The sequence below is a fragment of the Hyperolius riggenbachi genome, chromosome 2 (genome assembly GCF_040937935.1).
Source record: "Hyperolius riggenbachi isolate aHypRig1 chromosome 2, aHypRig1.pri, whole genome shotgun sequence".
In the NCBI taxonomy this organism is placed as follows: Eukaryota; Metazoa; Chordata; class Amphibia; order Anura; family Hyperoliidae; genus Hyperolius; species Hyperolius riggenbachi.
The window spans coordinates 238,635,023-238,662,928 of NC_090647.1; the positions used below are offsets into that span (position 1 = coordinate 238,635,023).

The 27,906-nt window shown below is 41.2% G+C and overlaps 1 protein-coding gene across 2 annotated transcripts in view; it reads left to right on the forward strand.

Annotated features, from left to right (window-relative positions):
- The first annotated feature begins 6,772 nt into the window (after window positions 1-6,772).
- FRMPD4 (FERM and PDZ domain containing 4) overlaps window positions 6,773-27,906 on the forward strand; it is a 562,898-nt gene continuing 541,764 nt past the window's right edge. For both annotated transcript variants that reach the window (XM_068268359.1, XM_068268361.1), the window contains exon 1: window positions 6,773-6,860. In XM_068268359.1, the coding sequence (XP_068124460.1) occupies window positions 6,814-6,860 (47 nt within the window). In that variant the 5' untranslated portion in view covers window positions 6,773-6,813. The remainder of the gene's footprint in view (window positions 6,861-27,906) is intronic.

Below are 27,906 nucleotides of genomic sequence, written 5' to 3' on the forward strand. Positions count from 1 at the left end.
TTTTGTAAAAAAATACAATGAAATAAATTTACAATTATAAAAAATGCATTAATAGTTTTCTTAGGGACTGAACTTTTTTAATATGTATGTCAAGACGGTATAATACTGTTACTTTATAAATTATGGGCTTTTTATTAGTGATGGATGCAAAACTGAAAAAAATGCATCTTTATTTCCTAATAAAATATTGGCGCCAGACATTGTGATAGGGACATCATTTAAATGGTGTAATAACCGGTACAAATGGGCACATTAATTACGTGGATTTTAATTACGGTAGCATGCATTATTTAAAAATTATAATGGCCGAAAACTGAAAAATAAGGATTTTTTTCCATTTTTTTTTCTTATTTTTCCATTAAAAAACATTTATAATAAAAAAATTCTTGGCATAATGTACCACCCAAAGTAAGCCTAATAAGTGATAAAAAAAAACACATTTAACACATTTCATTCTGATAAGTAGAGATAAAGTTATTGGCAAATGAATGGAAGGAGCTGAAAGGTGAAAATTGCTTGGATGCTGAAGGGGTAAAACCCCTCAGTTGTGAAGTGGTTAAAGTGGACCCAAATTAAAAATACAACATTTCAGAAATAAAATCTATTTTCTAAATTATAATAATAAATAGCAGCCTTTTTTCAGCCGCATGAAGACAAATATAAAATTATTATTATTATTATTATTTTTTATTTATATAGCGCCAACATATTACATTTATTGGAGAAACCCCTCCCTTCCTTTCATATTGCCGGGACAGAATCCGGCAAACTGGTGTTGTAGATAGTGTCCAGCAAAGGAGGAATTGCTAATGGCTGCCACATGTATAACCCTAGTTATGAAAAGAGAAGGGTGAAAAGCATGCACTGAAATGCTCATAGGCTTGAAGGAGTGTTTATTTATCTTTGTATGTGTCAGAGTGGTGCAACTAAATATTTTGAATTAAAAAAAATGTTTGGTTTGGGTCCGCTTTATGAGAGAGCATGATGCAGTGTTGAAAGAATGTGTTTTTAGTTTGGTGATGATCCAATTACATGTCTTCAAAAGTTTTAAACATATCATTGTTGAATAAATAGTGTAGTAAGGTTGAAGCAGGTTATTTGGGAATGTGCGCTGGTTAGAGCCCAATGCAAAAGCGGCAGGTACTTGATTTGGCTATTGGGATTTTTTAAGTATTCAAACTAATTATGAGTCTCTGCGTTATCTCAGATGGCTACTATAAAGGCCCGTACTCACGGGCTGCAAAACTCGCCTGTCGCCAGCACACGTGAGCGTGTGGGCGACAGGCCGGCGACAGCTTCTCGCCAGGTCCCTCCGCGTACACATGCGGAAGAGGGACCAGCGGCAAGGCGGAAGCTGTCGCTGACGTTCCTCCTCCCCCCGCCGGAAGCTCACCGGAAGGTCTGTGAACCTCAATGGAGGTTGCTGTCGCTAGTCCGCGTACTCACGCGGACTAGCGACAGTTGCGGCGGGGGGGCAGCGGCGACTGTCGCCATGCGATTGAAAGTTTCAATCGCATGGCGACATAGCGACGGGCGACAGTTCGGGGGCGCGCGCGCGTGCGACGGCCCATACTCACGGGCGACCTGTCGCCGCAACACGCGCGCGCCGCGTGTTGAGGCGACAAAAGTCCCTCGTGAGTATGGGCCATAAGATACCCTATGTAACTATGAATGTCTTGCTTGATATCCAGGTAGGTGAATTGATTAGTTACATGGTAACATACAGTTATTTTGGTTTAAAAAAAAGACACCGTCCTTTACATTTAACCAGAAAAAGTGGTACATCACTAGCCTGCACCCTCACATATGCCAGATGATCCAGAGGAAGGTAAAAAACCCTTACAAGGCTTGAGACAATAAGCATTAAAAATCCTTCCTGAGGGCTCTGGGCAGTTAGGTAAGTGGCATAAAAGTTGTTGGGCTGATTTCAGAAAGCAATGGCTGTACAAGATGTTTAGTAATATTCATCCATGCCCAGGCCATTTCAATCTGCTTAAAGAAAACCTGAACTGAAAATTAAAAGTCAAAATAAGCATACATAAGTCATATTTACCTCTTGTGTAGACTACTCCTCAATTTCTTCTCCTCTCCTGCGTCCTGTTTGTCCACTGTGATCAATGGAATTCTCCGTCCTCTATTTTGAAAATGGCCATTACCCCATAACAGCTTTCTGGTCAGCACACAGTTAAACTGTAACATCGCCCACTTGAGCCATAAGGAAACATGGACACATCAGTTCTCCTCTCAGATGTAACTGACAGCAACTGATATATAACTGACAGCAACTGATATATTTCAGTTCTGACAAAATGTTGTCAGAACTGGAAGGGATTATTGTCAGAAGAAAATGGTGAGCTTCTGGGAGGAACTGATGGCGAGGTAACTATGTAATGTTAATATGAAGTTACCTCATGTGTTTATTTTAAATAATTTTACTCAGTACAGGTTCTCTTTAAGCTGCAATTTCAGGAATTGTGACCTGTTTGGCTATGCTTATCCATTCAGTCACTGAGAGGGAGGTGAGCCTGGAGAAACAGTGCTCTCTGGAGTTGCGGTATGGCAGGTTGAGTGCGAGGACAACCCAGGAGCACTTTCATTCTGGCTATGGGCAGCAGCAGGAACTTTTTAGGGCACTCAATGATGTCGCTGTGGTTACATTTAATTAACACTTCCCTATAAGGAAGTATGGTTTGGTTTCAAAAATAGTATGTATTCTTAAAAAATATAAAGTCTCATTAATATAAAGTATCAGGATATATATTTAGTATACATAAAACGGTCGTAAATGTTATTTATATTATGTCATGCTTATTTTACTTCCTGTATCAGTAAACTAAATATAAATTGCAATCACTTTGGAATAAATAATCCTATTAACAAAGGTTAACATTACAATTACTTTAATTAAGTACGTCTTGCTGAGATGTGTATGACCATTGCTATTACTAGAATCATTAGTGCATACCCACATAGTGGCAGCATGTCTGTGGGTCTGTAACACTCTGGAAAAGAAAAGTCATTTATATTGTAGCCTGCTGGAAAATTGGTCTGATTTGCGTTGATTGTCATTACATAAGGAACCACGAGAAAATCTCTTTGGGATTATTATGCTTGAGATAAAAGAATACCCTTCATTCCAGCTCTACAGAATGCTAAGATTAATGGAAAACATTATTAGGTGAAGAAAATACAGTTACTCCAGAATGGTCCTATAAGATAGCTTCTGACTGGGAGTGTTAAAACTGCTGCCAGTCACTCAGTTTGTGTTGGTGAGGAAAATAAGCAATACACTACTCATTCAGATAGTGGAAAAATCTGCAATGTTTTCATAGAAAAATTGAAAAAATGTAACGTTTTTATTTTATCGTGTGTGGCCATCTTTATACTAGTTTGACGGGAATCAGTTAACTTACCAGTATGTTTTTGGGATGCGAGAGGAAACTAAGCACAGGGAGAACATAGAAGAACTCCATTCAGGTATAGGGATGGTCCTGCCTAGGAGAACTCACAGAGAAGGATTCTGATTTCCTGTGATGACTTCCCAGTTTAACACGTGATCATGACCAGCAAATCAGAGCCTTACAAATCTTTCAGCTGATGAAACGGATCACATTCTACTCTGTGAGTTCTCCTATTCAGATAGAGTCCTGGCAGAGTTCTGAACCTAATGCTAGGAGTAGACCATGAGTTTTTTTTGGCAGATAGATGGCTCAATAGATCATTTCCGACAGGTCCGATACGATTTTGATTGTTTTCCTGATTGATTTTCTCATAGAAGTGAATGGAAAACGATCGTAAAATCAATTGGTCAGTAAATTTGCCAAAAAAACTACTACTATACACCGCAATGCCTAAATCTAACATAATGAACTGTATAACTTTCATTTGAAAGGAAAAAAATTAGAAGGAAAAAAATTAGAAGAAAAAAGAGTAATTTACTTTACATTCATTATTGAGTTGAATAACTGGTTAACATTCAATGAAAACAGTTTACCTAATTTTCACATTAAAACATTAATGCAACATTACTTTTAATCATATTTCCATGCTAAGTCCATATGGTTGCTGTGTGTGTTTATTCATAACTCATTTTCCTCAAACGTACAGAAGATAATGCTGAGATAAACATCTTACCTGCAATTATTTTTCTGCATTTCAAATAATTGAAAAAAAATAATAAAATACATTGAATAGGGCGTACTTATGGCAAAACATCTAACATAAAATGTTAGATAGTTACCCAAGTAGAAGGAACCCTCTAGATAGTCCAGATACTTCCTATCTCCTCCCCCCCCCACCCTCTGAACATATCTGACAAGAGCCTTGTACTTGTGGCCACGCTCCCCTTCTTGTCCAAGCGTGGGCGTACTGCACATGTGCGAGTTCAGCCATGCCTGCACAGTAAGCTGAAGCTGTTCATGATTGGCTTTGTGCTACTATGGAGGTGTTGCTGTACTCCCATGTGTGCAGTACAGCCACGCTCATACATGAAGGGGAGTGCAGCTGTAAACTAGAGGAAGGTTATGGCCAGCGGCTGTAGGGTTTGGGAGGACATGAGAAGTCTCACGAGCATTCAGTGGCTTCCCTCTACTTCAATGATTGTGTAACTTTTTTCTTCCAGGGACATTACAGGTTTCCGTTACAGATTTTAAAAACCCATATAGACAGAAATATTTCCATACATCTGCGTGGGCACTTTTTTGGATAGTTTATTTTGTGTGCATAGAAGCTGCTTGATAAGCTGATGTCAAGCAAGTCCATTCCTTGTATCACAGACTGGCATTGTTATCTCATCAGTCTCATCAGAGAGAAGCAGGTCATGGGATCCTGTAGCTTTCTGTACACCATAAGCAATGACAGGTTCTACTGAAGTGAATGTGGAAAAGGCACATGTTCACATTTCTGTATTCACTGCTGGCACCTTATTGCTCCGTGGACAGACAGGCTACAGGACTATTTATGAAATAATTGTTTGTTTGCCCTTGTTACAAATTACGTGCTTGGCATCTGGATCACACAGTTGTGTGTACCTGAATATACCACAATGGAGGCCATTTTGGGTTATTTTTAGGTGCAGGCATCAAGGTTTCATGGCCACAATTATCTGCATGTGCTGGGGCAACTTGTACTTTAAAAAGCACAAATGTAACTATGCACGTCCTGTTACCAGTCAACTCAGATAGCAAACATTGCTGTATACTCTGCTGATCAGATTGTGTCCATACCTTTGTATGTTATTTTTGAATCTGTGTTCCTATAGTTACCCTGCTTGTTATTGAACTTGACTTAAACTTTCCAAAGACTTTGGCTTGAACACAGCGTAGATTGTTCACCACCAGCCCAGACTTCTTCTAGTCTTACCATTTACAATAATCTGCCACCTGCCCAAACCTTTCAGTTTATCTTTGAACAATACATCCTTCAGACACGAGCCTGCAACTAGGCCCAAAGGAACCTCCTGTTCTCTCTCTCTCTCTCTCTCTCTCTCTCTCTCTCTCTCTCTCTCTCTCTCTCTCTCTCTAAGGGACAACACTAAAGCCACAACCTGGTGACTATTTGCACTGGAGCATTCGGTCACTCACTAGGGGTGGCAGCCTTTGCAGTGTGCTCTGGTGAGGACCAATAGCCACTTGGATTCCATGTCCTGAGGGAGCCCAGCTCATGCTAACTACTAATGCCAAGGTAAACAAGTCTACTGTTTTCTGAGAACCCTGCATTGTGATGACTATCAACTTTTTTTTGTTAATGCAATGTGGGACTGTATTTATTTATTTTTTAAATATACCTGCCCCCAAACCTCATTAACGCATTATTGACCATGCAGGATGGGTAACTAGGACAGCCAAATCCATGAAAGTCTTGGATATCAACCTACAATCTTAACTTAGATATAGGCACCTTTATACTTATGTCAGAAAATGCACTACTTCTACAAGAACATTGTTGCAATTACAAATGCGTTGGTATTGTCTTATTTATTTTGTGTTGTTGACACATTAACAGGTATTAGGGCCCTTTTCCACTATGAAATGATCGCAATCGCGTTTCAATTTCCACCATGCGATTGCAATTGCGATTGAGCTATTATACTCATTACAGTACAGCTCAATCGCATACAAAATGAGGCAGGAGGACGATTGCGCTTTGACCAAAATCGCATCGCAATCGGATCGCACTAATGGAAATTGCTGCTGCAGTTTCCATTAGTTTAATGTACCTTGCGATTTGCGATCAGAATCAAATTGCAAATCGCAGGCCAGTGGAAAAAGGCCCTTAACACCACAGAAAAAAAAAACTAGAAAGCACTCAGTTTAACCCAAGTTATATAGGCAAGTCCAGTCACAAGCATATGAACAGTATTTATTGATCCTGAGAATTTTTAGGAATACAAAATATGAAGAATGCATCAATTTAACTGTAATAGGTATAGCAATGACCTGTTTTATTGTGGCGAGTAGAATGCCATCATCCTCCATTTAAGAACAATAATATTTCAGGGATTTTTCAATATGCTCATTTCACATTTTTTGCACTGCAGTACTTTTTAATCTTGCAGTCAGTAGAATAATATTGTTTGTCATGCGGATTTAAGTGTGAAAGCATACATCGCTGTATTTGGTCTTGTGGCTTCTACATTCAGAAACATACTGCTGTGCAACAAATGACAACCCCTCAAGCTAAATAGTTCCATGTGCACCAATACTGTCAACTGCTCAGTGCAAATTCAAAGTGAGACACAATAGCTTCAATCCCTCACATGAAAGCCAGCACAGGTCTTTGCAGGCGAAAGCTCCTTTCACTCCGTTAAACAGCATGGACCTCTGTGATAATAATCCACTGGGACTTTTCACAGTGATTCAGTAAGTAATCAGACTGTAATGTGTCATCTGTGTTAACGTGCTTTAAAAGCTATAGATTCATTAAGTTATCAATTACTGTGAGGCTTGAGATACATATACTTGGGTTTCCTGGGAACTTTTTCTTGAAGGCTTATTCAGGCAAGGCTGTGTGCTTGTTCTCTGTAAATAGCATGAACGTCATTGCTCATTATTTCTCAGTTTTATAATTAGAGCGCTGGTGTGATGGCTCTATAAGCTTGTTCGCTTACTTCTCCTTTTGGCTATTTCAAGGGCAGGAGTTTGCTTTGATGTCTGCTGGTGATTTAACAGGAGGAAGGCTCCTGAGCAATGGAGGAGATATGAATGTATTTTCAAGTTTAGTGGAATTAATCTTTCAGCTTGCATCACAGCTGTAAAGCACAAAGCTAAACATGGTTCATGCAAGTAGGATGTGCTGACTTTCCAATTAAGGCTCAAGCAAAACTACACATCAAAAAACTTTACATGATTAATTTACAAATGCTAAAAATATACTTTTTGCGTCAGATAGATAGATATTTTTTACATACATTTGCAGTAACTCAATATGCCAGCCTGGCTATTTTATTTGAATTACATATGATATGTAAAAAATGATCATGTGTACTGGAGATGCCGTAGGATGGAAAAACAAAATACAGTAATGCATAAATCATGATGATTTTTGGGTTCATTTACAAAACTTTTCTCATGAATTATTCCTCATTCTCTGTATTACACCTTGTCTATATAAAAGCTTTTAAAGTAAACCTGAGACTGATAAAAATGAAAAATTGTACATACCTGGGACGTCCTCCAGCCCCCTAATCGGTCACTCGCCATCCTTTCGGGCTGCCTGGATCCTCCATTAGATGCCCCACTAACTCAGTGCATCAAAGCAGTATGCTTTGGCCTGGCCACGTGCACACGCCCCATCGCCAGAAACATGGGGAGCAATCTGAGCCTGCACAGTACTACTGCATTGTGATCTTATCACAACCCAACATTCTCAGTGTGAAATGTGGAGTATGAAGTTAGTCAGAAAAATTATTATTATTTATTTTGCTTGGAAAGTTCTGAAAAAATATGTTTTTGAAAAAAATTCAAATTAGCGCACGCCTTGCAATGCAGGGTAACACAAGTCATTTGTCACATGGGCATAACATGCTTGGTTCACGTTCTTACTGACACAGGCAACATGCCATGCCAAATCTGTCACAAATCATAAGTCGTCTTTGATTTGCCACGGTAATGTACATGCAGATAAAGACCAAAGCAGTCATACAGCTCTCCTCATGTCCAGCAAACAGGCAGGGCCAAAACTCTTAAAGGACAACTAAAGCGAGAGGGATATGGAGGCTGCCATATTTATTTCCTTTTAAAGAGACTCTTATGAAAAAAAGTTCCCCTGAGGGGTACACACCTCGGTAGGGTTACTCACCTCGGTAGGGGTACTCACCTCGGGTGGGGGAAGCCTCTGGATCCTATCGAGACTTCGCCCGTCCTCCTGTGTCCCACGGCAGTCTTGCTGCCGCTCACGGAACGCACAGACGACAATTTGTCAGGCTGTGCAATATTTACCTTTTCTGGCTCCAGCGGGGGAGCTGTTGCGGCTCTCCTCTCGGAAATAGACGGAAATAGTCGATCTCTGTCGGGTCCGCTCTACTATGCAGGCGCAGAAGACTTGCGCCTGCGCAGTAGAGCTGACCGACAGAGATCGGCTATTTCCGCCTATCTCCGAGCGGAGAGCCGATACTGCACCTGTGCTGGAGGCGGGAAGGTAAATATTTATATCCTCGACCGTTCGGAGAGCTTTATCGCTGCTGCCATGGGACACAGGAGGACGGGGGAAGCCTTGATAGGATCCAGAGGCTTCCCCCACCCGAGGTGAGTCCCCCAAGGGAAACTTTTTTTAATTACAGATTTTCTTTAAGCAATATGTCTTGCTATCCTGCTGATCCTCTGCCGCTAATACTTTTAACCATAGACTCTGAACAAGCATGCTGCAGATCAGGTCTTTCTGACATTATTGTCAGATCTGGCAATATTAGCCGCATGCTTGTTTCTGGTGTTATTCAAACACTGCTGCATCAAAATAGATCAGCATGGCTGCCAGGCAACTGGTATTGTTAAAAAGGAAATAAATATGGCAGCCTCCATATGCCTCTCACTTCAGTTGTCCTTTAAACAGGAAATTAGGCTGTCACCAGAATAGCTGTGCATTTAAGCAGAGGTGTTTCAATCACAAAACTTGCTGGTCAGAATTATAAGTATTCCTTCATGCATTTCCACTGTAAGTTTATCTGCCAGTCAGCAGAAAAACAGAATGCTGCCCAATCAGTATACTTTATGTTCTCATAGTTACATAATATCAGTTATCAGCCATAATGTTTGTTCATCACAGGTCAATTTAGGACCCATGGATTACAGACTTGTCAATGAGAGAAACATCTTTTCAAGGTCATGCTTCATAATACGTCATCTGCTGTGTGAATAGTTTGCCCCACTTCCTATAGACTTCTCTAATACTAAATTGTAATATTTTATTTTATTTACCTGCCTACATAAAATCAGTAACTACCTGCAAACTAACAGTGTTATTCCAACAGTGTGAGTTAAAAATATTTTACAGCAGTGCAAATAATAGCACTGTAACATATTTTACAGCAGTGCATAGTCAGGCATACTTTCTATCATATTGAATATGTCTTTTGTTTTGAGGGGATATAATGTTGCTCTTAGGTTTGCTCTATAAATGCCCTTGCTACATACCTCATCGGATCCACATTTCAATATAATACCCAGGAAAAAAATGAGCAATGAATTTGCTTGAACATTTATCATGTTTAGTGGGACAGACAATGTCTGAGTGTAATTGCTTTTGTCATTTGAGTCAGTGTTCAAGTCACCACGGGCAAATTATATTGATAATCTTTACATAGTCACTAGGCAATTTTGAGTGGCTGTGCAGAGCCTTTGATCTGGACTGTCTATTTCATGCTAAAAGGGTAATGTGCCATTGCAAGACAATATCTTTAGAGCCACTGGAGCAGAAAGTTATGTAGAATGACAAAAAGAAAGTTCCCAACATATCGGACAGACTAGTACAGGACAAAGTCATCCACATATCAATATACCTTGTCAGTAACTATTACAAAGCAACTTATGATTCTAAATGAATTCTGTATTCCTACTGAGCCGTACCTATTATGGATGATCAATGAGATGCAAATATATCCGAGTTCATGCAGGATTATGTAACTATTATGCAAATGTATGCAGCTTGAAAATGGGTCAATCATTTTAAACCTTGGTGGGACTTGATTGGTCCATTTTCAAGCTGCATATATTTGCATAAAAATGTACATAACCCTGCATGAATTTGGAAATATTTGCATGTCATTGATCATCCCTAGTACCTATGCATGCTTACCTTTGTCATTGTTCCTGGGTACAGTTATGTATTTTGGAACCTCATGGCTTGTAGAGAAATAAATATATTGATTATTAAACAAGAAAATATGAATTCGCTTAATTTTCAGTTTAATCTTCAAGTTTTTTTTTCCCCAAGATTAACCAGTAAATTAAATAAATAGGGTAATATACAAGTAAAAACATATTGGCAGTCAGCTGCACAGTGATTAATTTATCATTATCTCGTAATATCCACCATTTAATGGCCTACATCAACAACTCCGTAGAGGGAGAGCTATTTCGGTATAATCACATTGCAACTGTGCATTTTGACAGCACAGTGCTGAGCCTCACAGGGAAATGTAATGCAGTACATCACACTATTGTAAGCACTATAAATATGTGAGTCAAAATGGAAAATCTTCAGCTGTATACATCAATAAAAGTATCCTGTAGAGTGAAGCAAATTAGAGCAAATTAATCGTACCGCAATGTAATTGTTGTATACAGCTGAACTTCCTGTTAAGTTATTATTATTTTTAAAAAATGCAAGACGCTATAGTTTTGAAAGGAGCTATTAAAAAATGATAGCTATTTTCTGCTGTATTTTTCCAACATGAAAGTGAACTCTGGGGCTGTATACTAAGGAAATTAGGCTGTACCTCAAAATCCACTTAGAAAACCTGTACTTAAAATGAAAAATAAGTATTTCTACTTGCTAAAAGGTTTGTAAATACTTAGTATATGCAGCACATCTCTAGTATATGCAGCACATCTTTAGTATATGCTGCACATCTCTAGTATATGTTGCACATCTCTAGTATATGCTGCACATCTCTAGTATATGCTGCACATCTCTAATATATGCTGCACATCTCTAGTATATGCTGCACATCTCTAGTATATGCAGCACATCCCTAGTATATGCTGCACATCTCTAGTATATGCTGCACATCTCTAGTATATGTTGCACATCTCTAGTATATGTTGTACATCTCTAGTATATGCTGCACATCTCTAGTATATGCTGCACATCTCTAGTATATGCTGCACATCTCTAATATATGCTGCACATCTCTAGTATATGCTGCACATCTCTAGTATATGCAGCACATCTCTAGTATATGTTGCACATCTCTAGTATATGTTGCACATCTCTAGTATATGCTGCACATCTCTAGTATATGCTGCACAACTCTAGTATATGCTGCACATCTCTAGTATATGTTGCACATCTCTAGTATATGCTGCACATCTCTAGTATATGCTGCACATCTCTAATATATGCTGCACATCTCTAGTATATGCTGCACATCTCTAGTATATGCTGCACATCTCTAGTATATGCAGCACATCCCTAGTATATGCTGCACATCTCTAGTATATGCTGCACATCTCTAGTATATGTTGCACATCTCTAGTATATGTTGCACATATCTAGTATATGCTGCACATCTCTAGTATATGCTGCACATCTCTAATATATGCTGCACATCTCTAGTATATGCTGCACATCTCTAGTATATGCAGCACATCCCTAGTATATGCTGCACATCTCTAGTATATGCTGCACATCTCTAGTATATGTTGCACATCTCTAGTATATGTAACACATCTCTATTATATGCTGCACATCTCTAGTATATGTAACACATCTCTAATATATGCTTCACATCTCTAGTATATGCTGCACATCTCTATTATATGCTGTACATCTCTACTATATGAAACATATCTCTAGTTTATGCAGCACATCTCTAGTTCTCTAGTATATGCTGCACATCTCTAGTACATGCTGCACATCTCTAGTACACACTGCACATCTCTAGTATATGCTGCACATCTCTAGTATATGCAACACATCTCTAGTATATGCAACACATCTCTAGTATATGCTGCACATCTCTAGTTCTCTAGTACATGCTGCACATCTCTAGTATATGCTGCACATCTCTAGTATATGCTGCACATCTCTAGTATATGCAACACATCTCTAGTATATGCTGCACATCTCTATTATATGCTGCACATCTCTAGTATGTGAAACATATCTCTAGTTTATGCAGCACATCTCTAGTTCTCTAATATATGCTGCACATCTCTAGTATATGCTGCACATCTGTAGTACACACTGCACATCTGTAGTACACACTGCACATCTCTAGTACACACTGCACATCTCTAGTATATGCAGCACATCTCTAGTATATGAAACATATCTCTACTTTATGCAGCACATCTCTAGTTCTCTAGTATATGCTGCACGTCTCTAGTATATGCTGCACATCTCTAGTATACACTGCACATCTCTAGTATATGCTGCACATCTCTAGTATATGCTGCACATCTCTAGTACACGCTGCACATCTCTAGTATATGCAGCACATCTCTAGTATATGCTGCACAACTCTAGTATATGCTGCACATCTCTAGTATATGAAGCACATCTCTAGTATATGCAGCACATCACTATTATATGCAGCACATCTCTAGTATATGGGGCACATCTCTAGTATATGCGGCACATCTCTAGTATATGCAGCACATCTCTAGTATATGCAGCACATCTCTAGTATATGCAGCACATCTCTAGTATATGCAACACATCTCTAGTATATGCGGCACATCTCTAGTATATGCAGCACATCTCTAGTATATGCAGCACATCTCTAATATATGCTGCACATCTCTAATATATGTTGCACATCTCTAGTATATGCAGCACATCTCTAGTATATGCAGCACATCTCTAGTATATGCGGCACAACTCTAGTATATGCAGGACATCTCTAGTATATGCAGCACATCTCTAGTATATGCAGCACATCTCTAGTATATGCTGCACATCTCTAATATATGCTGCACATCTCTAATATACCAGCTGGTGCAAAACAATTGTCGGAGGACGGGGGCTCTGTGTGCAGGGTGTCATCTGGACGGGTGATGTAATCCTAAGGCTTTACAACTAATATTTGATACTACTATTGTTTTACACGTTGGTGCAATAAATGCTTCAAGTCAAGCTGCTGGTGCCCACGCTTTTCTATTGTGCTGAACATCTCTAATATATGTAAAAGAGAGAGAACCGAGAGCCCAATATAGTGTAGTAGGTACTGATAATTGGATAATGTAAATAAGAGTATAAGGATATACTCACAAACCAGGGTTATCTCCAGGCAACCACTGTAAAGGCAGGTGAGGAGATTGTCCTGTCCTCACTCAGGGTTAAGAAGTCTCTCTGTAGATAAGAAAGAAAGGGGTATCCCCCTCCACCAGGGGTGGATATTATATAACGTAATAGAGGACAGAGGCACCAAAAGGATAAAATCAATCAGTAAAAAGTCTAAAAATGCTTAAGAGGCAGTGGTGGACTTACCTCCTGCAAGCAGACACATAAAGCTGTGTATTCACAACAAAGTAGATTTATTGGTACACTCCAGAGGATGATCGCAACGCGTTTTGCAGGGTTAAACCTGCTTCATCAGGCAATATACAGTAGGAGTACACAACAGCAGTCCGTCCAAGTAACACCTGGCGCCAGGTGTTACTTCAAATCGCTCTGCTAAAGCGCTTTGAAAAGTTTGTTTGCTTTCTAGACGCTTGAGACTCAATATTTAAAATAGGCCTAACTAATATAGTAATATACCCCACTCTATATGCATGCAGTAAAACCTTGAACTGAGAGTAACTTGGTTTGAGAGAGTTTGGAAGTACAAGTAAACATTTTTGATGATTTTTTTTTTACTTAATATACAAGCAAGGTCATGATATACAAGAAAAAAAAAAGTATACATGCATCACTTCATCACAACTGAGCTGATAGTTCTCCCTTTGACACCGCAGGATTGTACTTAATATGAGTGTAGGAACTGTACAATGTCATAGTTCCATGAAATCCTCAAAAATAGGCAAAAGCAACTGTGGTTGGATACATTTCTTGTTAAAGCCACACACGCAAAAGGTTAGGGAGAACCAATAGATAATAATGATTTGGTTATAGTGACAGTCTTGATTACATATTTATTTTATACTGTACAGTCCTTTGTATCAAATATTTTTCTATAACTGTTTTTGGATTGTGGAACGAATCACTTGAATTAACATTAATTCTCATGGGAAAATTTGCTTTGATAAAAGAGTACCACGGTTCCACTGTAAAATGAACTTTGTATTAAATGGTAAAATACAGTAATTGAAAGTATATTTATATTAATATAACAGCAATTGAAACCAGTCTTTAGGAAGAATTTGGACTTCACCACTGTGAGGACTGCTAGCGATTTGTGCTGGTTGGTTGAGACTGCTGGTTAATTGAGTTCCAGATAACATTGACAATATAATGCCTTTAAAGCCACCAGGAAGAAAGAAAACACTGAAAATAATTTTGATAGTACTTTTCCCCTTACCTTTTGGTATTTTCTAGGTAGAAAAATGCTGAAACAATTGGTATTTTTTTTAATAAAGATGAAAAATTATCTCCTAGGAGAAAACTTAGGAGAAAAAGTTAAGTTAATAAAGGCCAAAGTGAATTGAATGAGGGCCACAGAGGTGACTTATTAGCATTTTTAACACCAAGTCAGCCGTATACTGTTTTCCAGTAGTTTTCCTGTAAAAAAAAAGATATAAGGCTTCCACTGTAAATCGCAAATCTGATATGGATTTGCACTTCCAGTTTGTGGTTTTCACTGGATGCCAGCAACACAAGAAGAAAAATACAGAAAAAAAGCAGCATACAGAACCTTTTTTAATCGCATACGAAATTGGAATCACATATAAAATTGGAATAGCATGTAGTGTAAAAGAGCCCTAACAGCTGTAAACTTAAATTAAAGATGACATTTAAAGTAATTTAACCACAACATTTGTGTAGTGAAGACATACAGTATGTTATATAAATATCCATACTAAAATGTACCTAGTAACACTTAAGCCTGCTTAAAATATCTTAAAGTTAGACATCAATCAATAACGTAATAGCCATACTTCTAATGGGAACACAAAGAAAATAAATATAATAAATATATTAAAAGCATGCATTTTATCATTGGGAAAAGTAAATATATAGGTGCGTAGAAGTTCACTTTTGCTGGAGTTGGTCACATCACTTATGGTTGAATATGAGTTATGTTACAAATAACCTTCATTTTCTCTATGTCCTTGGCTGGATTAAAAAAAGAAAAAATTTATTAAAATGATGTCTTTATTTGGGCCCTTATAAATGGAGTGCTGACCTATATTGTATAATGCATTAGTATCAATTGTGGGAACAACCTGTTCTGTCAACTAGTGGATACAGAGGCTAAAGTTGTTGCAAAGTGTGCTTTATGAGATGTGGTCATCACTACCATATATGTACAAGATTCCTTTAGCGATAACAGAAACTGTTCCGGAGTGCTCACATTTCCTGCTGATGACTGGAGTTACAGCATATTCATTGCACTATTATTAAATAAATCTCCAAGTTAGCAGGTGATGACAGCAGCTGAAAGGATGCATGACTCACTCAGCAAGCTGCTTATATTTTTATGTTTTCTATCTGCAAAGGGTTGGTAGTTACAGGTGCTTATAAACTTTAATGTTGCTTCAATCTAAGTGCGTAGCAGGACATATTCCCTCTATTGTATGACTGAGCAATTACATGAGGTTAAGGCATTTAGAACAAAAAATATATAATTTTTCCCACTTATATTGCCAGACTTGAACAGAACCTAAAATATGACAATTTAAAAGAATGTAACCATGGATATTGTCTTATCAAGGGACATGAAAGAAGCTAATGGCATTGAGTGACCAATAGCTATCTGCTGTGTTGAACATTTTTGTGAGTTTGTGAACTGTTTTGCCAGACCTGCATCTGAAGCAATCAGTCAAACATACCTAAACTTACAGAGACATATGTGAAACACGATGCAAATCATAGGTAGAAATTTCCAATGAAAGACTCAGGCCCATATTTAATACATGTATATTGTTTGCCTCGCTGCGCCTCAATGACCATACATTTAATGCTTCAATAAAATTTATTATAAAATTAATTGGTCAGGATAAAAATTAATGATATTGAAATGTCTCCCAAGCTTTTACTGAGATCAGCTGACCTCACCACACTGCATACCTTCATGCACACTGCTCCATTCACAACCTGGATTGGTTAAATCCCCCCCCCCACAAAAAGCCAGCTGCTGCCGCCCGTGATCGTGTAGGGAGATTCTATCCCAATTGCGTCTGGTAACAGGCTGCAGGCTTGTCCTTTGAATGTGGCAGCGTGATTAACACCCCAAAAAATAAGTGCATGCAAAATAGTTAAAAACATAAAAAATGTAAAAAAGGATTCCGTTAGTCACTTGTGTTATAATTCATAACATTCATATGCTCCGCACACCACGTATTAAAGCGTATTGTGGATAGATTCAAATTGTCAAACAATTCATAGCAGTCTTGCTGCTCCGCATATAGCGTGTGGCTGATAGACTCACGCGTCCTTCACTGAACGGTTAAGAAGTTCAAGACTGGCAGCCAGACTATGATAGTCCTTTCCCGCAGCTCAACGAGCTCCCTTGTCCCGGCCGGAGACACCAAGAGCCCGGAGCCGCTTGTAACTTGCGATGGTATTCTCCGTGGACCGGAAGTTTCAGGTGACGTCAACACTCCGTGTCCACCAATCAGGGCCTACGCGTTTCGGCAGGGAAGGCCTACCTTCATCAGGGCCTTCCTGATTGGTTCTCCTCCTCTGTCCTTTATCGCTGTGTCTCCACCTCCTCCACTCATCGCCATGGTAACTTATAATCACAATTCTTCTTCCATTTACGTAGGTTGCATCCTTGTTATTAATCTGTAAATGTTCTGTCTCAGAGATCCTTTAGAAAGCAAAAAGTTCTGCATCATTGTTCAATCCGTACGGGGCCAGACCATTCAAAGAATATATCCATTTTGTTACTTCTCTTGAGATTTTCTTGATAAAATCACCACCCCTCCAATCTTTCTCTACCTGTTTTATAGCATAAAATTTTAATGAAGTCAAGCTGCCACTGTGTTTTTCCTTAAAATGTTTACTCAAAGGAAATTTGTCATTCCCCCCTTTGATGTTATTAATATGCTCCCCAATCCTAGACAGTAATTTCCTTTTAGTTCTACCCACATACTGCTTTGGACAGCCACACTCTATAACATATATTTCTCCCATACTTGTACAATCTAAATTGTCCCCGATGTTGTACTCCTCATTTGTTACACATGATTTAAACTTACTTATGGGGTCTATGTGTCTAGTATTTCTACAAGGATTGCAGAAGCTACATCTTTTGAAATGACCCCCCCCTCCCATTTTTTCTCCCCCCTCTTAAAGGTACAGTCGGTGCAATGATACTACTTAAATTGGCGGCTCTGCTGAAGGTGAATTTGGGTTGTTCTGATAAAATCTCATTTAGTGTCTTATCTTGCTGTAGTATATGCCAATATTTCCCGACAATTTTCTTAACTTTATTGGGCTGTTGTGTATATTTCATTTTGATACTCAATGGTGGTGAAGTCGGTTGTCTATTTCTCGGTTTCAATAAATCCCCTCTGCTACAATTACGTACTTCCTCCTCAACCCTTTCTAATGTCAGTTCATTATATTTCCTCTCTGTGAATCTCTTTTTTAAGGTCACAGCATGTTTATTATAATCTGTCAGTTCTGAGCAGTTCCTACAAATTCGTAAGAATTGACTCTTTAGAATGTTAGTTAGCCACTTCATCATATGACAGCTATCCAGATATACAAAGCTATTTGTATCAACTTTCTTAAAGAAAGTTGTGGTTTTAATCTTGCCTGCTTCTATAAATATTTTTAGGTCTGAAAAATGGACCACTACACTGCTATATTCACTACTGAAGGATAAATTATACTCATTGGTGTTCATCCATGTGAGAAATGAATCCAATTTCGCTCCTCCCCCACCCCACACAAAAAAGGCGTCGTCAATAAACCTCCGCCATAATACTAGGTCCGCACCTGGGCTCTCTGGGCCCCCTAGAACAAACTTCTCCCACTACGCCATAAAAAGATTAGCGAACCCACGTGTGAACCTAGTCTCCATCGCTGTTCCTACCCGCTGTAAATAATACTGTCCATTATAATAAAAAAAATTGTGGGTTAAAATAAAATAAATGGCTCTCTCGATAAATCTGACCTGATCTAGTGGGATATCTGTAAGTGTTTCCAGAAAGAACCTGACCGCCTCCAAACCCCTCCTGTGGTAAATTACTGTATATAATGAACTCACATCGGCCACACATAATATATAATCATCTTTCCAGTCTAAATCTTCTAAAATTCGTAAAATGTGGCCTGTATCTTTAATGTATGATTTGGTTCGTATTACCGCTTTCTGTAAAAATTGATCTATATATTCTGATAAATTGGCTGTTAAGGATCCAATACCTGAGATGATTGGTCTCCCAGGTGGGTTATCCAATTTCTTATGGATCTTGGGTAAATGGTAATATACTGGTAACCGTGGATGGGTTTGGAGTATGTAATCAGCTTCCCTATCATTTAAAATTCCTTGTTCTTTCCCCTCTTCTATCAATATCTTCAATTCTTTCTGGTAATTAATGCTAGGGTCCCTTTGGAGTTTCAAATAGGTTCGATCATCAGCCAATTGTCTGTCAGCTTCTTTGTTATAGTCCCCCACATCTTAAACAACTATTACCCCTCCCTTATCAGCTGGTCTGATGATAATTCCCGTATCTTCCCTCAGTTTCCTCATAGCCTGTTTCTCCCTTATAGTCAAGTTGGAACTTCTGTCCTCCCGCATTTTTCTAATATCCCCCATTACCATTGTTTCAAAAGTAGTCATTGAGTCACTCATCTCGTGGGTAGGGTTGAATCTAGAGCGATTCTTTAAGTCTGTATGTATGAAGACTTCTTTACCCTCCTGGGCAACTATTGGGGGTTTCTTTATAAAATACTTTTTAAGGCATAATTGCCTCATATATTTCTTTATCCCTACAAATGTGATTCTTTATCCCTACAAATGTGATGAAGGTAGGCGTTCCCTGCCGAAACGCGTAGGCCCTGATTGGTGGACACAGAGTGGTGACGTCACCTGAAACTTCCGGTCCACGGAGAATACCATCTCAAGTAACAAGCGGCTCCGGGCTCTTGGTGTCGCCCTGATGAAGCTTGGTGTTGCCAAGCGAAACTAGTCGGTGATTGGCTGCATCCATCCAGCCCACTGACCTCCGACCCGCTAGGCGATGATGCGCTAGCAACTCCGCAAGCACACGTGGAGACTGGCGTCTTGCGGCGCCAGCTACCGGGAATAGATACTGCGTGAGAGGGCCGTGTTGATGGACGGACTCTGAGCGACCAGAGTGATTCAGCTCTGTGGAGACCTCCCACACTGGACGCCTGCATGCATGTGCATACTACCCGCTCCATAGCAGGAGAAGTTCAAACTGCCAGTGCCATCAGATCACACGCCGGATTACATCTCAAGGTGGGGGCCCCCTCTGGAATACAATATCTGCAGCCTGCCTGGGTGGCTAGCATAATATAGCCAGGTGAAGCTGAAGTGCATTACTCCCGACGGACTGTTGGAGGTCGTGAGTATCAACACTCTTGTGGTCAATGCAATGTTATTAGGCATGCCGGTTCCCTTGAATGAGACTTAATCACGTCTGTTCGTTTGTTGCTGGACATGCTTGCTTAGCAATTGCCACCCTTCTCCACGCTGCTTCCCTCTTGTGCTTAGCCCTTTGCGGATGGACTGTAGTTTGTACTCTATGCGGGGTACCCCAAGCCTGATTTGTATGTATGGGGAGGTGTGTCAGTACGGTTGGTGGTAAGCCTGGTGTTAATGACAACAGCGCTGTTGCTTTTTAGCTTCGTTGTTTGATGCAATAGTGGTCTCGTTTTCATGTTCAGCCAATAAAGAATTTTTCAATTTGCATACACCGGTGTGTCCCTAGGAGCCTTTTTTTCACAATTTTGTTATCACAATGCGGTTCAGGACCTTTTTCCAATCGGAAAGGTGATGCTTTAATACATTCATTATGTTCCCTCATATCTTGTCCCCTTTCCCCGTTACACGCGGCTCCGGGCTCTTGGTGTCTCCGGCCGGGACAAGGGAGCTCGTTGAGCTGCGGGAAAGGACTATCATAGTCTGGCTGCCAGTCTTGAACTTCTTAACCGCTCAGTGAAGGACACGTGAGTCTATCAGCTACACGCTATATGCGGAGCAGCAAGACTGCTATGAATTGTTTGACAATTTGAATCTATCCACAATACGCTTTAATACGCCGTGTGCGGAGCATATGAATGTTATGAATTATAACACAAGTGACTAACGGAATCCTTTTTTACATTTTTTATGTTTTTAACTATTTTGCATGCACTTATTTTTTGGGGTGTTAATCACGCTGCCACATTCAAAGGACAAGCCTGCAGCCTGTTACCAGACGCAATTGGGATAGAATCTCCCTACACGATCACGGGCGGCAGCAGCTGGCTTTTTGTGGGGGGGATTTAACCAATCCAGGTTGTGAATGGAGCAGTGTGCATGAAGGTATGCAGTGTGGTGAGGTCAGCTGATCTCAGTAAAAGCTTGGGAGACATTTCAATATCATTAATTTTTATCCTGACCAATTAATTTTATAATAAATTTTATTGAAGCATTAAATGTATGGTCATTGAGGCGCAGCGAGGCAAACAATATACATGTATTAAGTATGGGCCTGAGTCTTCCATTGGAAATTTCTACCTATGATTTGCATCGTGTATCAATATACATGTCCTTAAATCGATGAGGTTTTGAGCAAACCCCATAGCTCTTTCTGCAGCCCACACTATTATTGATACAAAGCGCCACAGTCATCCAATCCATATTTAATCCATTTTTCTCCTACATTTTCTCCTAAGTGATATTTTTACACTTGGTCATAAAATGCATTTTAAACCACCAGCAAGCAAGAAAATACTCAAAATAATTTTGATAGCACTTTTTCACCTACTTTTGGGTACATTTTCAATTGTAAAATGATTAAAGTTACTGTAAAAAGAAGATGAAAATTATCTCCTAGGAGATAACTCATGAGAAAAACTTAACTGCATATGGGCCATGAAATATCTGAGAGAAGATGCAGGTGGAATGGCAGGTCTTTAACAATAAGATGAAACTCTTTGACAATAAGATGTAAGTTCAATCTGCTGACATTGGGCCTACTGTCATCCCACCTTCTCTAATTAACTTTATAGTTCACAATTGTTACAACATGACTCTCCGTTCACAGATACCTTGGGTTTTTTCTTTAGAGCCCTGCAAGACATTACCTTTTTGCTGCCTGCTTAGGTATTGACCACTGATTGATGCTCTGACCTATCAACACCATCAGCAACACAGCTCATGCTTTTCTTTCCCTTACCTTCCCATACCTCCGCCCAACATGTTTTGTCACTAAGTGCGCCTGCACATGTTGGGCGGAGCTGGAATGCAGAAGTGAATCCATGTGTTTCTGGTGAGGATGGGGAGCGGACGAATCGGAGTGCACAGCAGCATCACTATCCCAGGTGAGCCTGGCCGGCAACACAGAAGCGTGGTACAGAGCCCACCAGTGGCTCACAAACAGGGGAGAGCCTGTCGCTAAATTACTCTATTTGACTTTATCTTCCATTTACATGTTAGTGTAATGTTTTTTATTATCATTAAATATCTATGGTTGTACACTCTGCAAGGCTTTTAATTTGAATGTTGGCTGGATACTGTTACATTTGGAGTGGTGAGGAGGGATCAAGGAAAGGATAAAGAGGTGGGGACAACTCATAAACGGTCCCAAGGTGTCCGCTAGCCCGAGAGACAATCTTTGAGCATGGGGAGTGCCAAACAACGGGTGTGGTGGAGGCTATCCCTGTCTTGAAAACGTCATTTGATTCCCTGGTGCAAGCTGGCCCTGATTGGCATATAGACTCTTATGTGATAATCATCTTATGCAGTGCACATTCAGGAGTGTGGACTTATATAACTGGACTATTGTGTAACGCTTCCTCTTTTTGGATAATAAAGTCCGACGCAGGGATTGAAAAGGGTTAAGTACATTTCATGGCAGTATAAAACACATTCTCCCCTCCTTCATACTAACACGAAGCCAACTTTTCCTCTGTTTGTGGCAACCATGATGAACATGTAGAAATAATCACACAAAATGAATATTTATAGAAGACGAAGCATATCGCTAAGATACACTGGTGTTCTTTCTCAGTAGATACACCCACAGCCTGGCAACAAAGGATGCAGGAAAGCAGGGGAGGACTGGGACCTTTTGGCCTGGGGGGACAACACAAACTAGAGGCCCGTTTCACGGCATCCCCAGCCCAAAGCCATAGCTTTCTTGTGTGCAAATCTTCAAATTGTGATGACTAACAGCCCCAGCCACACACACACACACACACACACACACACACACTATGTACCTGATGTCTAACCCCATTTCTCCGCACAATCTACCTGTCTGTCTGATGCCTAACCTTAAAGGAGTTATCAGGCTTTTTTTTTTTTACGAAAATAAGTGCTACTTACCCAGGGCTCGTCCAGCCCCAAGCTCCCAGCATGTCCCTTGCCGCAGCTCTGCAGTCAGCTGTTCGCTGCCGCTGCCTCCCAGCCCCTGGCGATGACGTCAGGCCAACTGCGCCTGTGCGAGCGGCGCTGTCAATCACCGCCACATGGACCAGAGCGTACTGTGCAGACGCAGAACTACTGCGCCTGCGCAGTACACTTCGGTCCACGTGGCGGTGATTGACAGTGCTGCTCGCACAGGCGCAGTACAGGCCGACACCCAGGTCAGACTGGTGCCATCGCCGGGGACTGGGAGGCGGCAGCGAATGGCTGACTGCAGAGCTGCGGCGAGGGACATGCTGGGAGTGTGGGGCTGGAGGAAGCCCCGGGTAAGTAGCACTTATTTCATTAACAATGCCTGATAACTCCTTTAAACAACACCCCCCCCCCCCCCCCACACACACACACACACACACACAAAACTACCTACCTGGTGATGCCTAACCCCACTCCTGCCCACCCACCATACAAACTACTTGTCTGACACCTACTCCCCCCCCCCCCCTCCAACTACCTGTTTGACAGTGCCTAACTGCCTGCCTCCCCCCTCCCCTGCCGCCAATCACACCACAAGAAGAAAAAACGTTCCCCCTCAGGCCAGGGTCAGAATGGGGATGATTATCACAGAAATTTTTTTTTAGAGGGCACTGGCCTGGGCAGAGAATTGAATTTGACAGCAGTAGCAGGCAGGCAGCAAAGTGTGAGTAACTCAGTGACAAGAAGGGAGAAGAGGTACAGAAACAAAAATTTTAAAAACCACCTTCTCCTCTGGCAACCTGGACCCGACCTCCTCTATCCTCCTGTCTCCTCAGTCCTACACCTCCTCCACAGCAGCAAGCAGCTATAGGTGGCATCTCCGACTCCCAGCCCCCAGAGTGTCCGACTCCTCCAGCCAGGACAGCCAGCCAGCCACTCGTAGCCGCAGCTCCAGGCCCCCAGCCCCCCCAGCACAGAAAGCTGAAGAGTGAGACAGCTCACTCCGACGACACCTCAGGCACAGCAGCACAGGGGAGGACTGTGTCCGACTCCTCCAGCCAGCCACTCGTAGCCACAGCTCCAGGCCCCCAGCCCCCCCAGCACAGAAAGCTGAAGAGTGAGACAGCTCACTCCGACGACACCTCAGGCACAGCAGCACAGGGGAGGACTGTGTCCGACTCCTCCAGCCAGCCACTCGTAGTCACAGCTCCAGGCCCCCAGCCCCCCCAGCACAGAAAGCTGAAGAGTGAGACAGCTCACTCCGATGACACCGCAGGCACAGCAGCATATTGCGGGCGGCAATGGCTCCAGGCGGGGGGCGGAGTCAAGCAGGGTCAACCCACCTGGCCGGAGAGGACCTAAGCTATTTGTGTCCTTGTGCCGCTCACATCCACCGCAGGAGCAGCCACGCACAAGGGCACACCACGGCCGGCCGCCTCAGCCCCTTCTTTAATTGGATACTTCAACTTGCTGGGAAATATCGCGCGAGGTTGCGATCCCCACTGCGAACCTGTCACCTGTGGTATGTCTGAGGCCGCTGCGTATAGCAGTGGCCAGCCCTGATTACTTAAGATTCGGGCAGCCCGGGGGGCAATTGCCCCCCGTCCCCCTGGGCCAGTCCTCCCCTGCAGGAAAGCATGATCTGCCAAATAGATGTCAGACCTAATGTACAAATGTTCTGTGTGAGCAAGTTAAAGATTTTGCTTTTCGGAAATGTGTAAAGGACAAATAAACAGGTGAAATGTAGCTTAATCAACTGGCAGAAGAACAAGGATTGAGGTGGTCACAATCGTATCCAAAATGCTGGAGCTGTCATTTTCTGCTCCTGTCAAGTTAGTAATTTTGTCAGTATCTCTTATTCTGCAGTTATGCAGATAGATAGGCCTAACATACCAGTGTCTTTTAGAGTTTGACAATATTGGAGAATTCAAGTAATCCTGCAGATCTGACATGCAGCTATTAAAAATTATCTGCTATTTAGTGCCAAGAGTTGTTATATATCAAGCAGGTTAGTGAATCAGATGCTGTTCAGATTCCTGTCACATGTGCAGCTGTGAATTTTAAAAAAAAAATAAGTCCAGAAAGCCCTAATTTAATGAAAAGCAATTGTCATTGTGGTAGTGACCAGGTCTGAAGTGTCACATCCACTATTCAATTAAACTGCCTTATGTGACTCCTGTGAGGGTTGCAAATTCAACTAACAGCTGAAGATTATAAATATATGAAAGGCAGGTTTGCTAAATAACTTACATTCTCCAGTGAGGAAATCTTATTAAATCAAATCAATTTGCTCATGCTATAGTTGACTCTACGTGAATTACAGCTTAACTGACGTGGAAGGGTTTTACTAGTCAATAGGGCATCTATAAGGTGTGGCAGTGGGGTTAGTATTGGGAATTAGAAATACAGAGATTTTAGGATTCAAGTAAGTGAGGAAACAGAAAGCCTAATGACAATATATGGGTAGAGATGGGCCGAACGGTTCGCCGGCAAACGGTTCCAGGCGAACATCGGGTGGTTCGCCTTCGCCGGCGAACTTTCCCGGAAGTTCGATTCGCCCCATAATGCTCTATGAGGGTCAACTTTGACCCTCTGCATCATAGTCAGCAGGCGCATTGTAGCCAATCCGGCTATACTAAGCCCTGGAGCCCCACCCCCCTTATATAAGGCAGGCTTCGGCGGCCATTAGCCTCACTCGTGTGCCTGCTAGAGACAGAATAGGGACAGCTGCTGCAGACTTGTTCTCCTAGGGACAGATTAGTCAGGCTCTTGCCTTCTTAGCTTGCTTAGCTGAATCTTATTGCTATAATAGCGCCCCAGAAAAGCTCTTTTCAGAGCTCATCCTGCTCGTGTGATCAATTTTTTTTTTCTGTGTTTGAAACTGACACTTGTGTTTCTTAGACAGCATTGCTAATTCATCCTGTTTTTCCCACTGCCAGCAGCAGCAGCACATTCAGTGACTACTACCTGTGTGTGTGAGACACTTGTGTTGCTTAGACAGCATTGCTAATTCATACTGTGTGTCCCACTGCCAGCAGCCCACCAGCATTCAGCAGCACATTCAGTGACACCTGTGTGTGTGACAGGGAGCTGCACATTGTACTACCTACCCAGTACTGCATTTACCTACTACTAGTACCTGTTGTGTTTAGTTAACCCACCTCATCACTGCATACACCTACGTTTGTGTTGAGTGAACCCACCTCGCTGCACATAACTACCTTTTGTGTTGAGTGAACTTGCGTCACTGCATATAACTACCTTTTAAGTTGAGTCAACTCACCTCACTGCATATCTACCTTTTCTGTAGAGTGAACTCACCTCACTGCATATAACTACCTTTGTGTTGAGTGAACTCAGCTGACTGCATCTAACTACCTGTTGTGTTCAGTGAACTCACCTCACTGCATATATAACTACCTTTGGGTTGAGTGAACTCACCTCACTGCATATCTACCTTTTCTGTTGAGTGAACTCACCTCACTGCATATAACTATGTTTGTGTTGAGTGAACTCAGCTGAGTGCATCTAACTACCTGTTGTGTTGAGTGAACTCACCTCACTGCATATATAACTACCTTTGGGTTGAGTGAACTCACCTCACTGCACATAGTACCTGTTGTGTTCAGTGAACTCACCTCACTGCATATATAGCTACCTTTGGGTTGAGTGAACTCACCTCACTGCATATCTACCTTTTCTGTTGAGTGAACTCACCTCACTGCATATCTACCTTTTCTGTTGAGTGAACTCACCTCACTGCATATAACTACGTTTGTGTTGAGTGAACTCAGCTGACTGCATCTAACTACCTGTTGTGTTCAGTGAACTCACCTCACTGCATATATAACTACCTTTGGGTTGAGTGAACTCACCTCACTGCACATAGCTACCTTTTGTGTTCAGTGAACTCACCTCACTGCATATATAACTACCTTTGGGTTGAGTGAACTCACTGCATATAGCTACCTGTTGTGTTCAGTGAACTCACCTCACTGCATATATAACTACCTTTGGGTTGAGTGAACTCACCTCACTGCATATCTACCTTTTCTGTTGAGTGAACTCACCTCACTGCATATAACTACGTTTGTGTTGAGTGAACTCAGCTGACTGCATCTAACTACCTTTTGTGTTCAGTGAACTCACCTCACTGCATATATAACTACCTTTGGGTTGAGTGAACTCACCTCACTGCATATAGCTACCTGTTGTGTTCAGTGAACTCACCTCACTGCATATATAACTACCTTTGGGTTGAGTGAACTCACCTCACTGCATATCTACCTTTTCTGTTGAGTGAACTCACCTCACTGCATATAACTACGTTTGTGTTGAGTGAACTCAGCTGACTGCATCTAACTACCTGTTGTGTTCAGTGAACTCACCTCACTGCATATATAACTACCTTTGGGTTGAGTGAACTCACCTCACTGCATATCTACCTTTTCTGTTGAGTGAACTCACCTCACTGCATTTAACTACGTTTGTGTTGAGTGAACTCAGCTGACTGCATCTAACTACCTGTTGTGTTCAGTGAACTCACCTCACTGCATATATAACTACCTTTGGGTTGAGTGAACTCACCTCACTGCACATAGCTACCTTTTGTGTTCAGTGAACTCACCTCACTGCATATATAACTACCTGTTGTGTTCAGTGAACTCACCTCACTGCATATATAACTACCTTTGGGTTGAGTGAACTCACCTCACTGCATATCTACCTTTTCTGTTGAGTTAACTCACCTCACTGCATATATAACTACGTTTGTGTTGAGTGAACTCAGCTGACTGCATCTAACTACCTGTTGTGTTCAGTGAACTCACCTCACTGCATATATAACTACCTTTGGGTTGAGTGAACTCACCTCACTGCACATAGCTACCTTTTGTGTTCAGTGAACTCACCTCACTGCATATATAACTACCTTTGGGTTGAGTGAACTCACCTCACTGCATATATAACTACCTTTGGGTTGAGTGAACTCACCTCACTGCACATAGCTACCTTTTGTGTTAAGTGAACTCACCTCACTGCATATATAACTACCTTTGGGTTGAGTG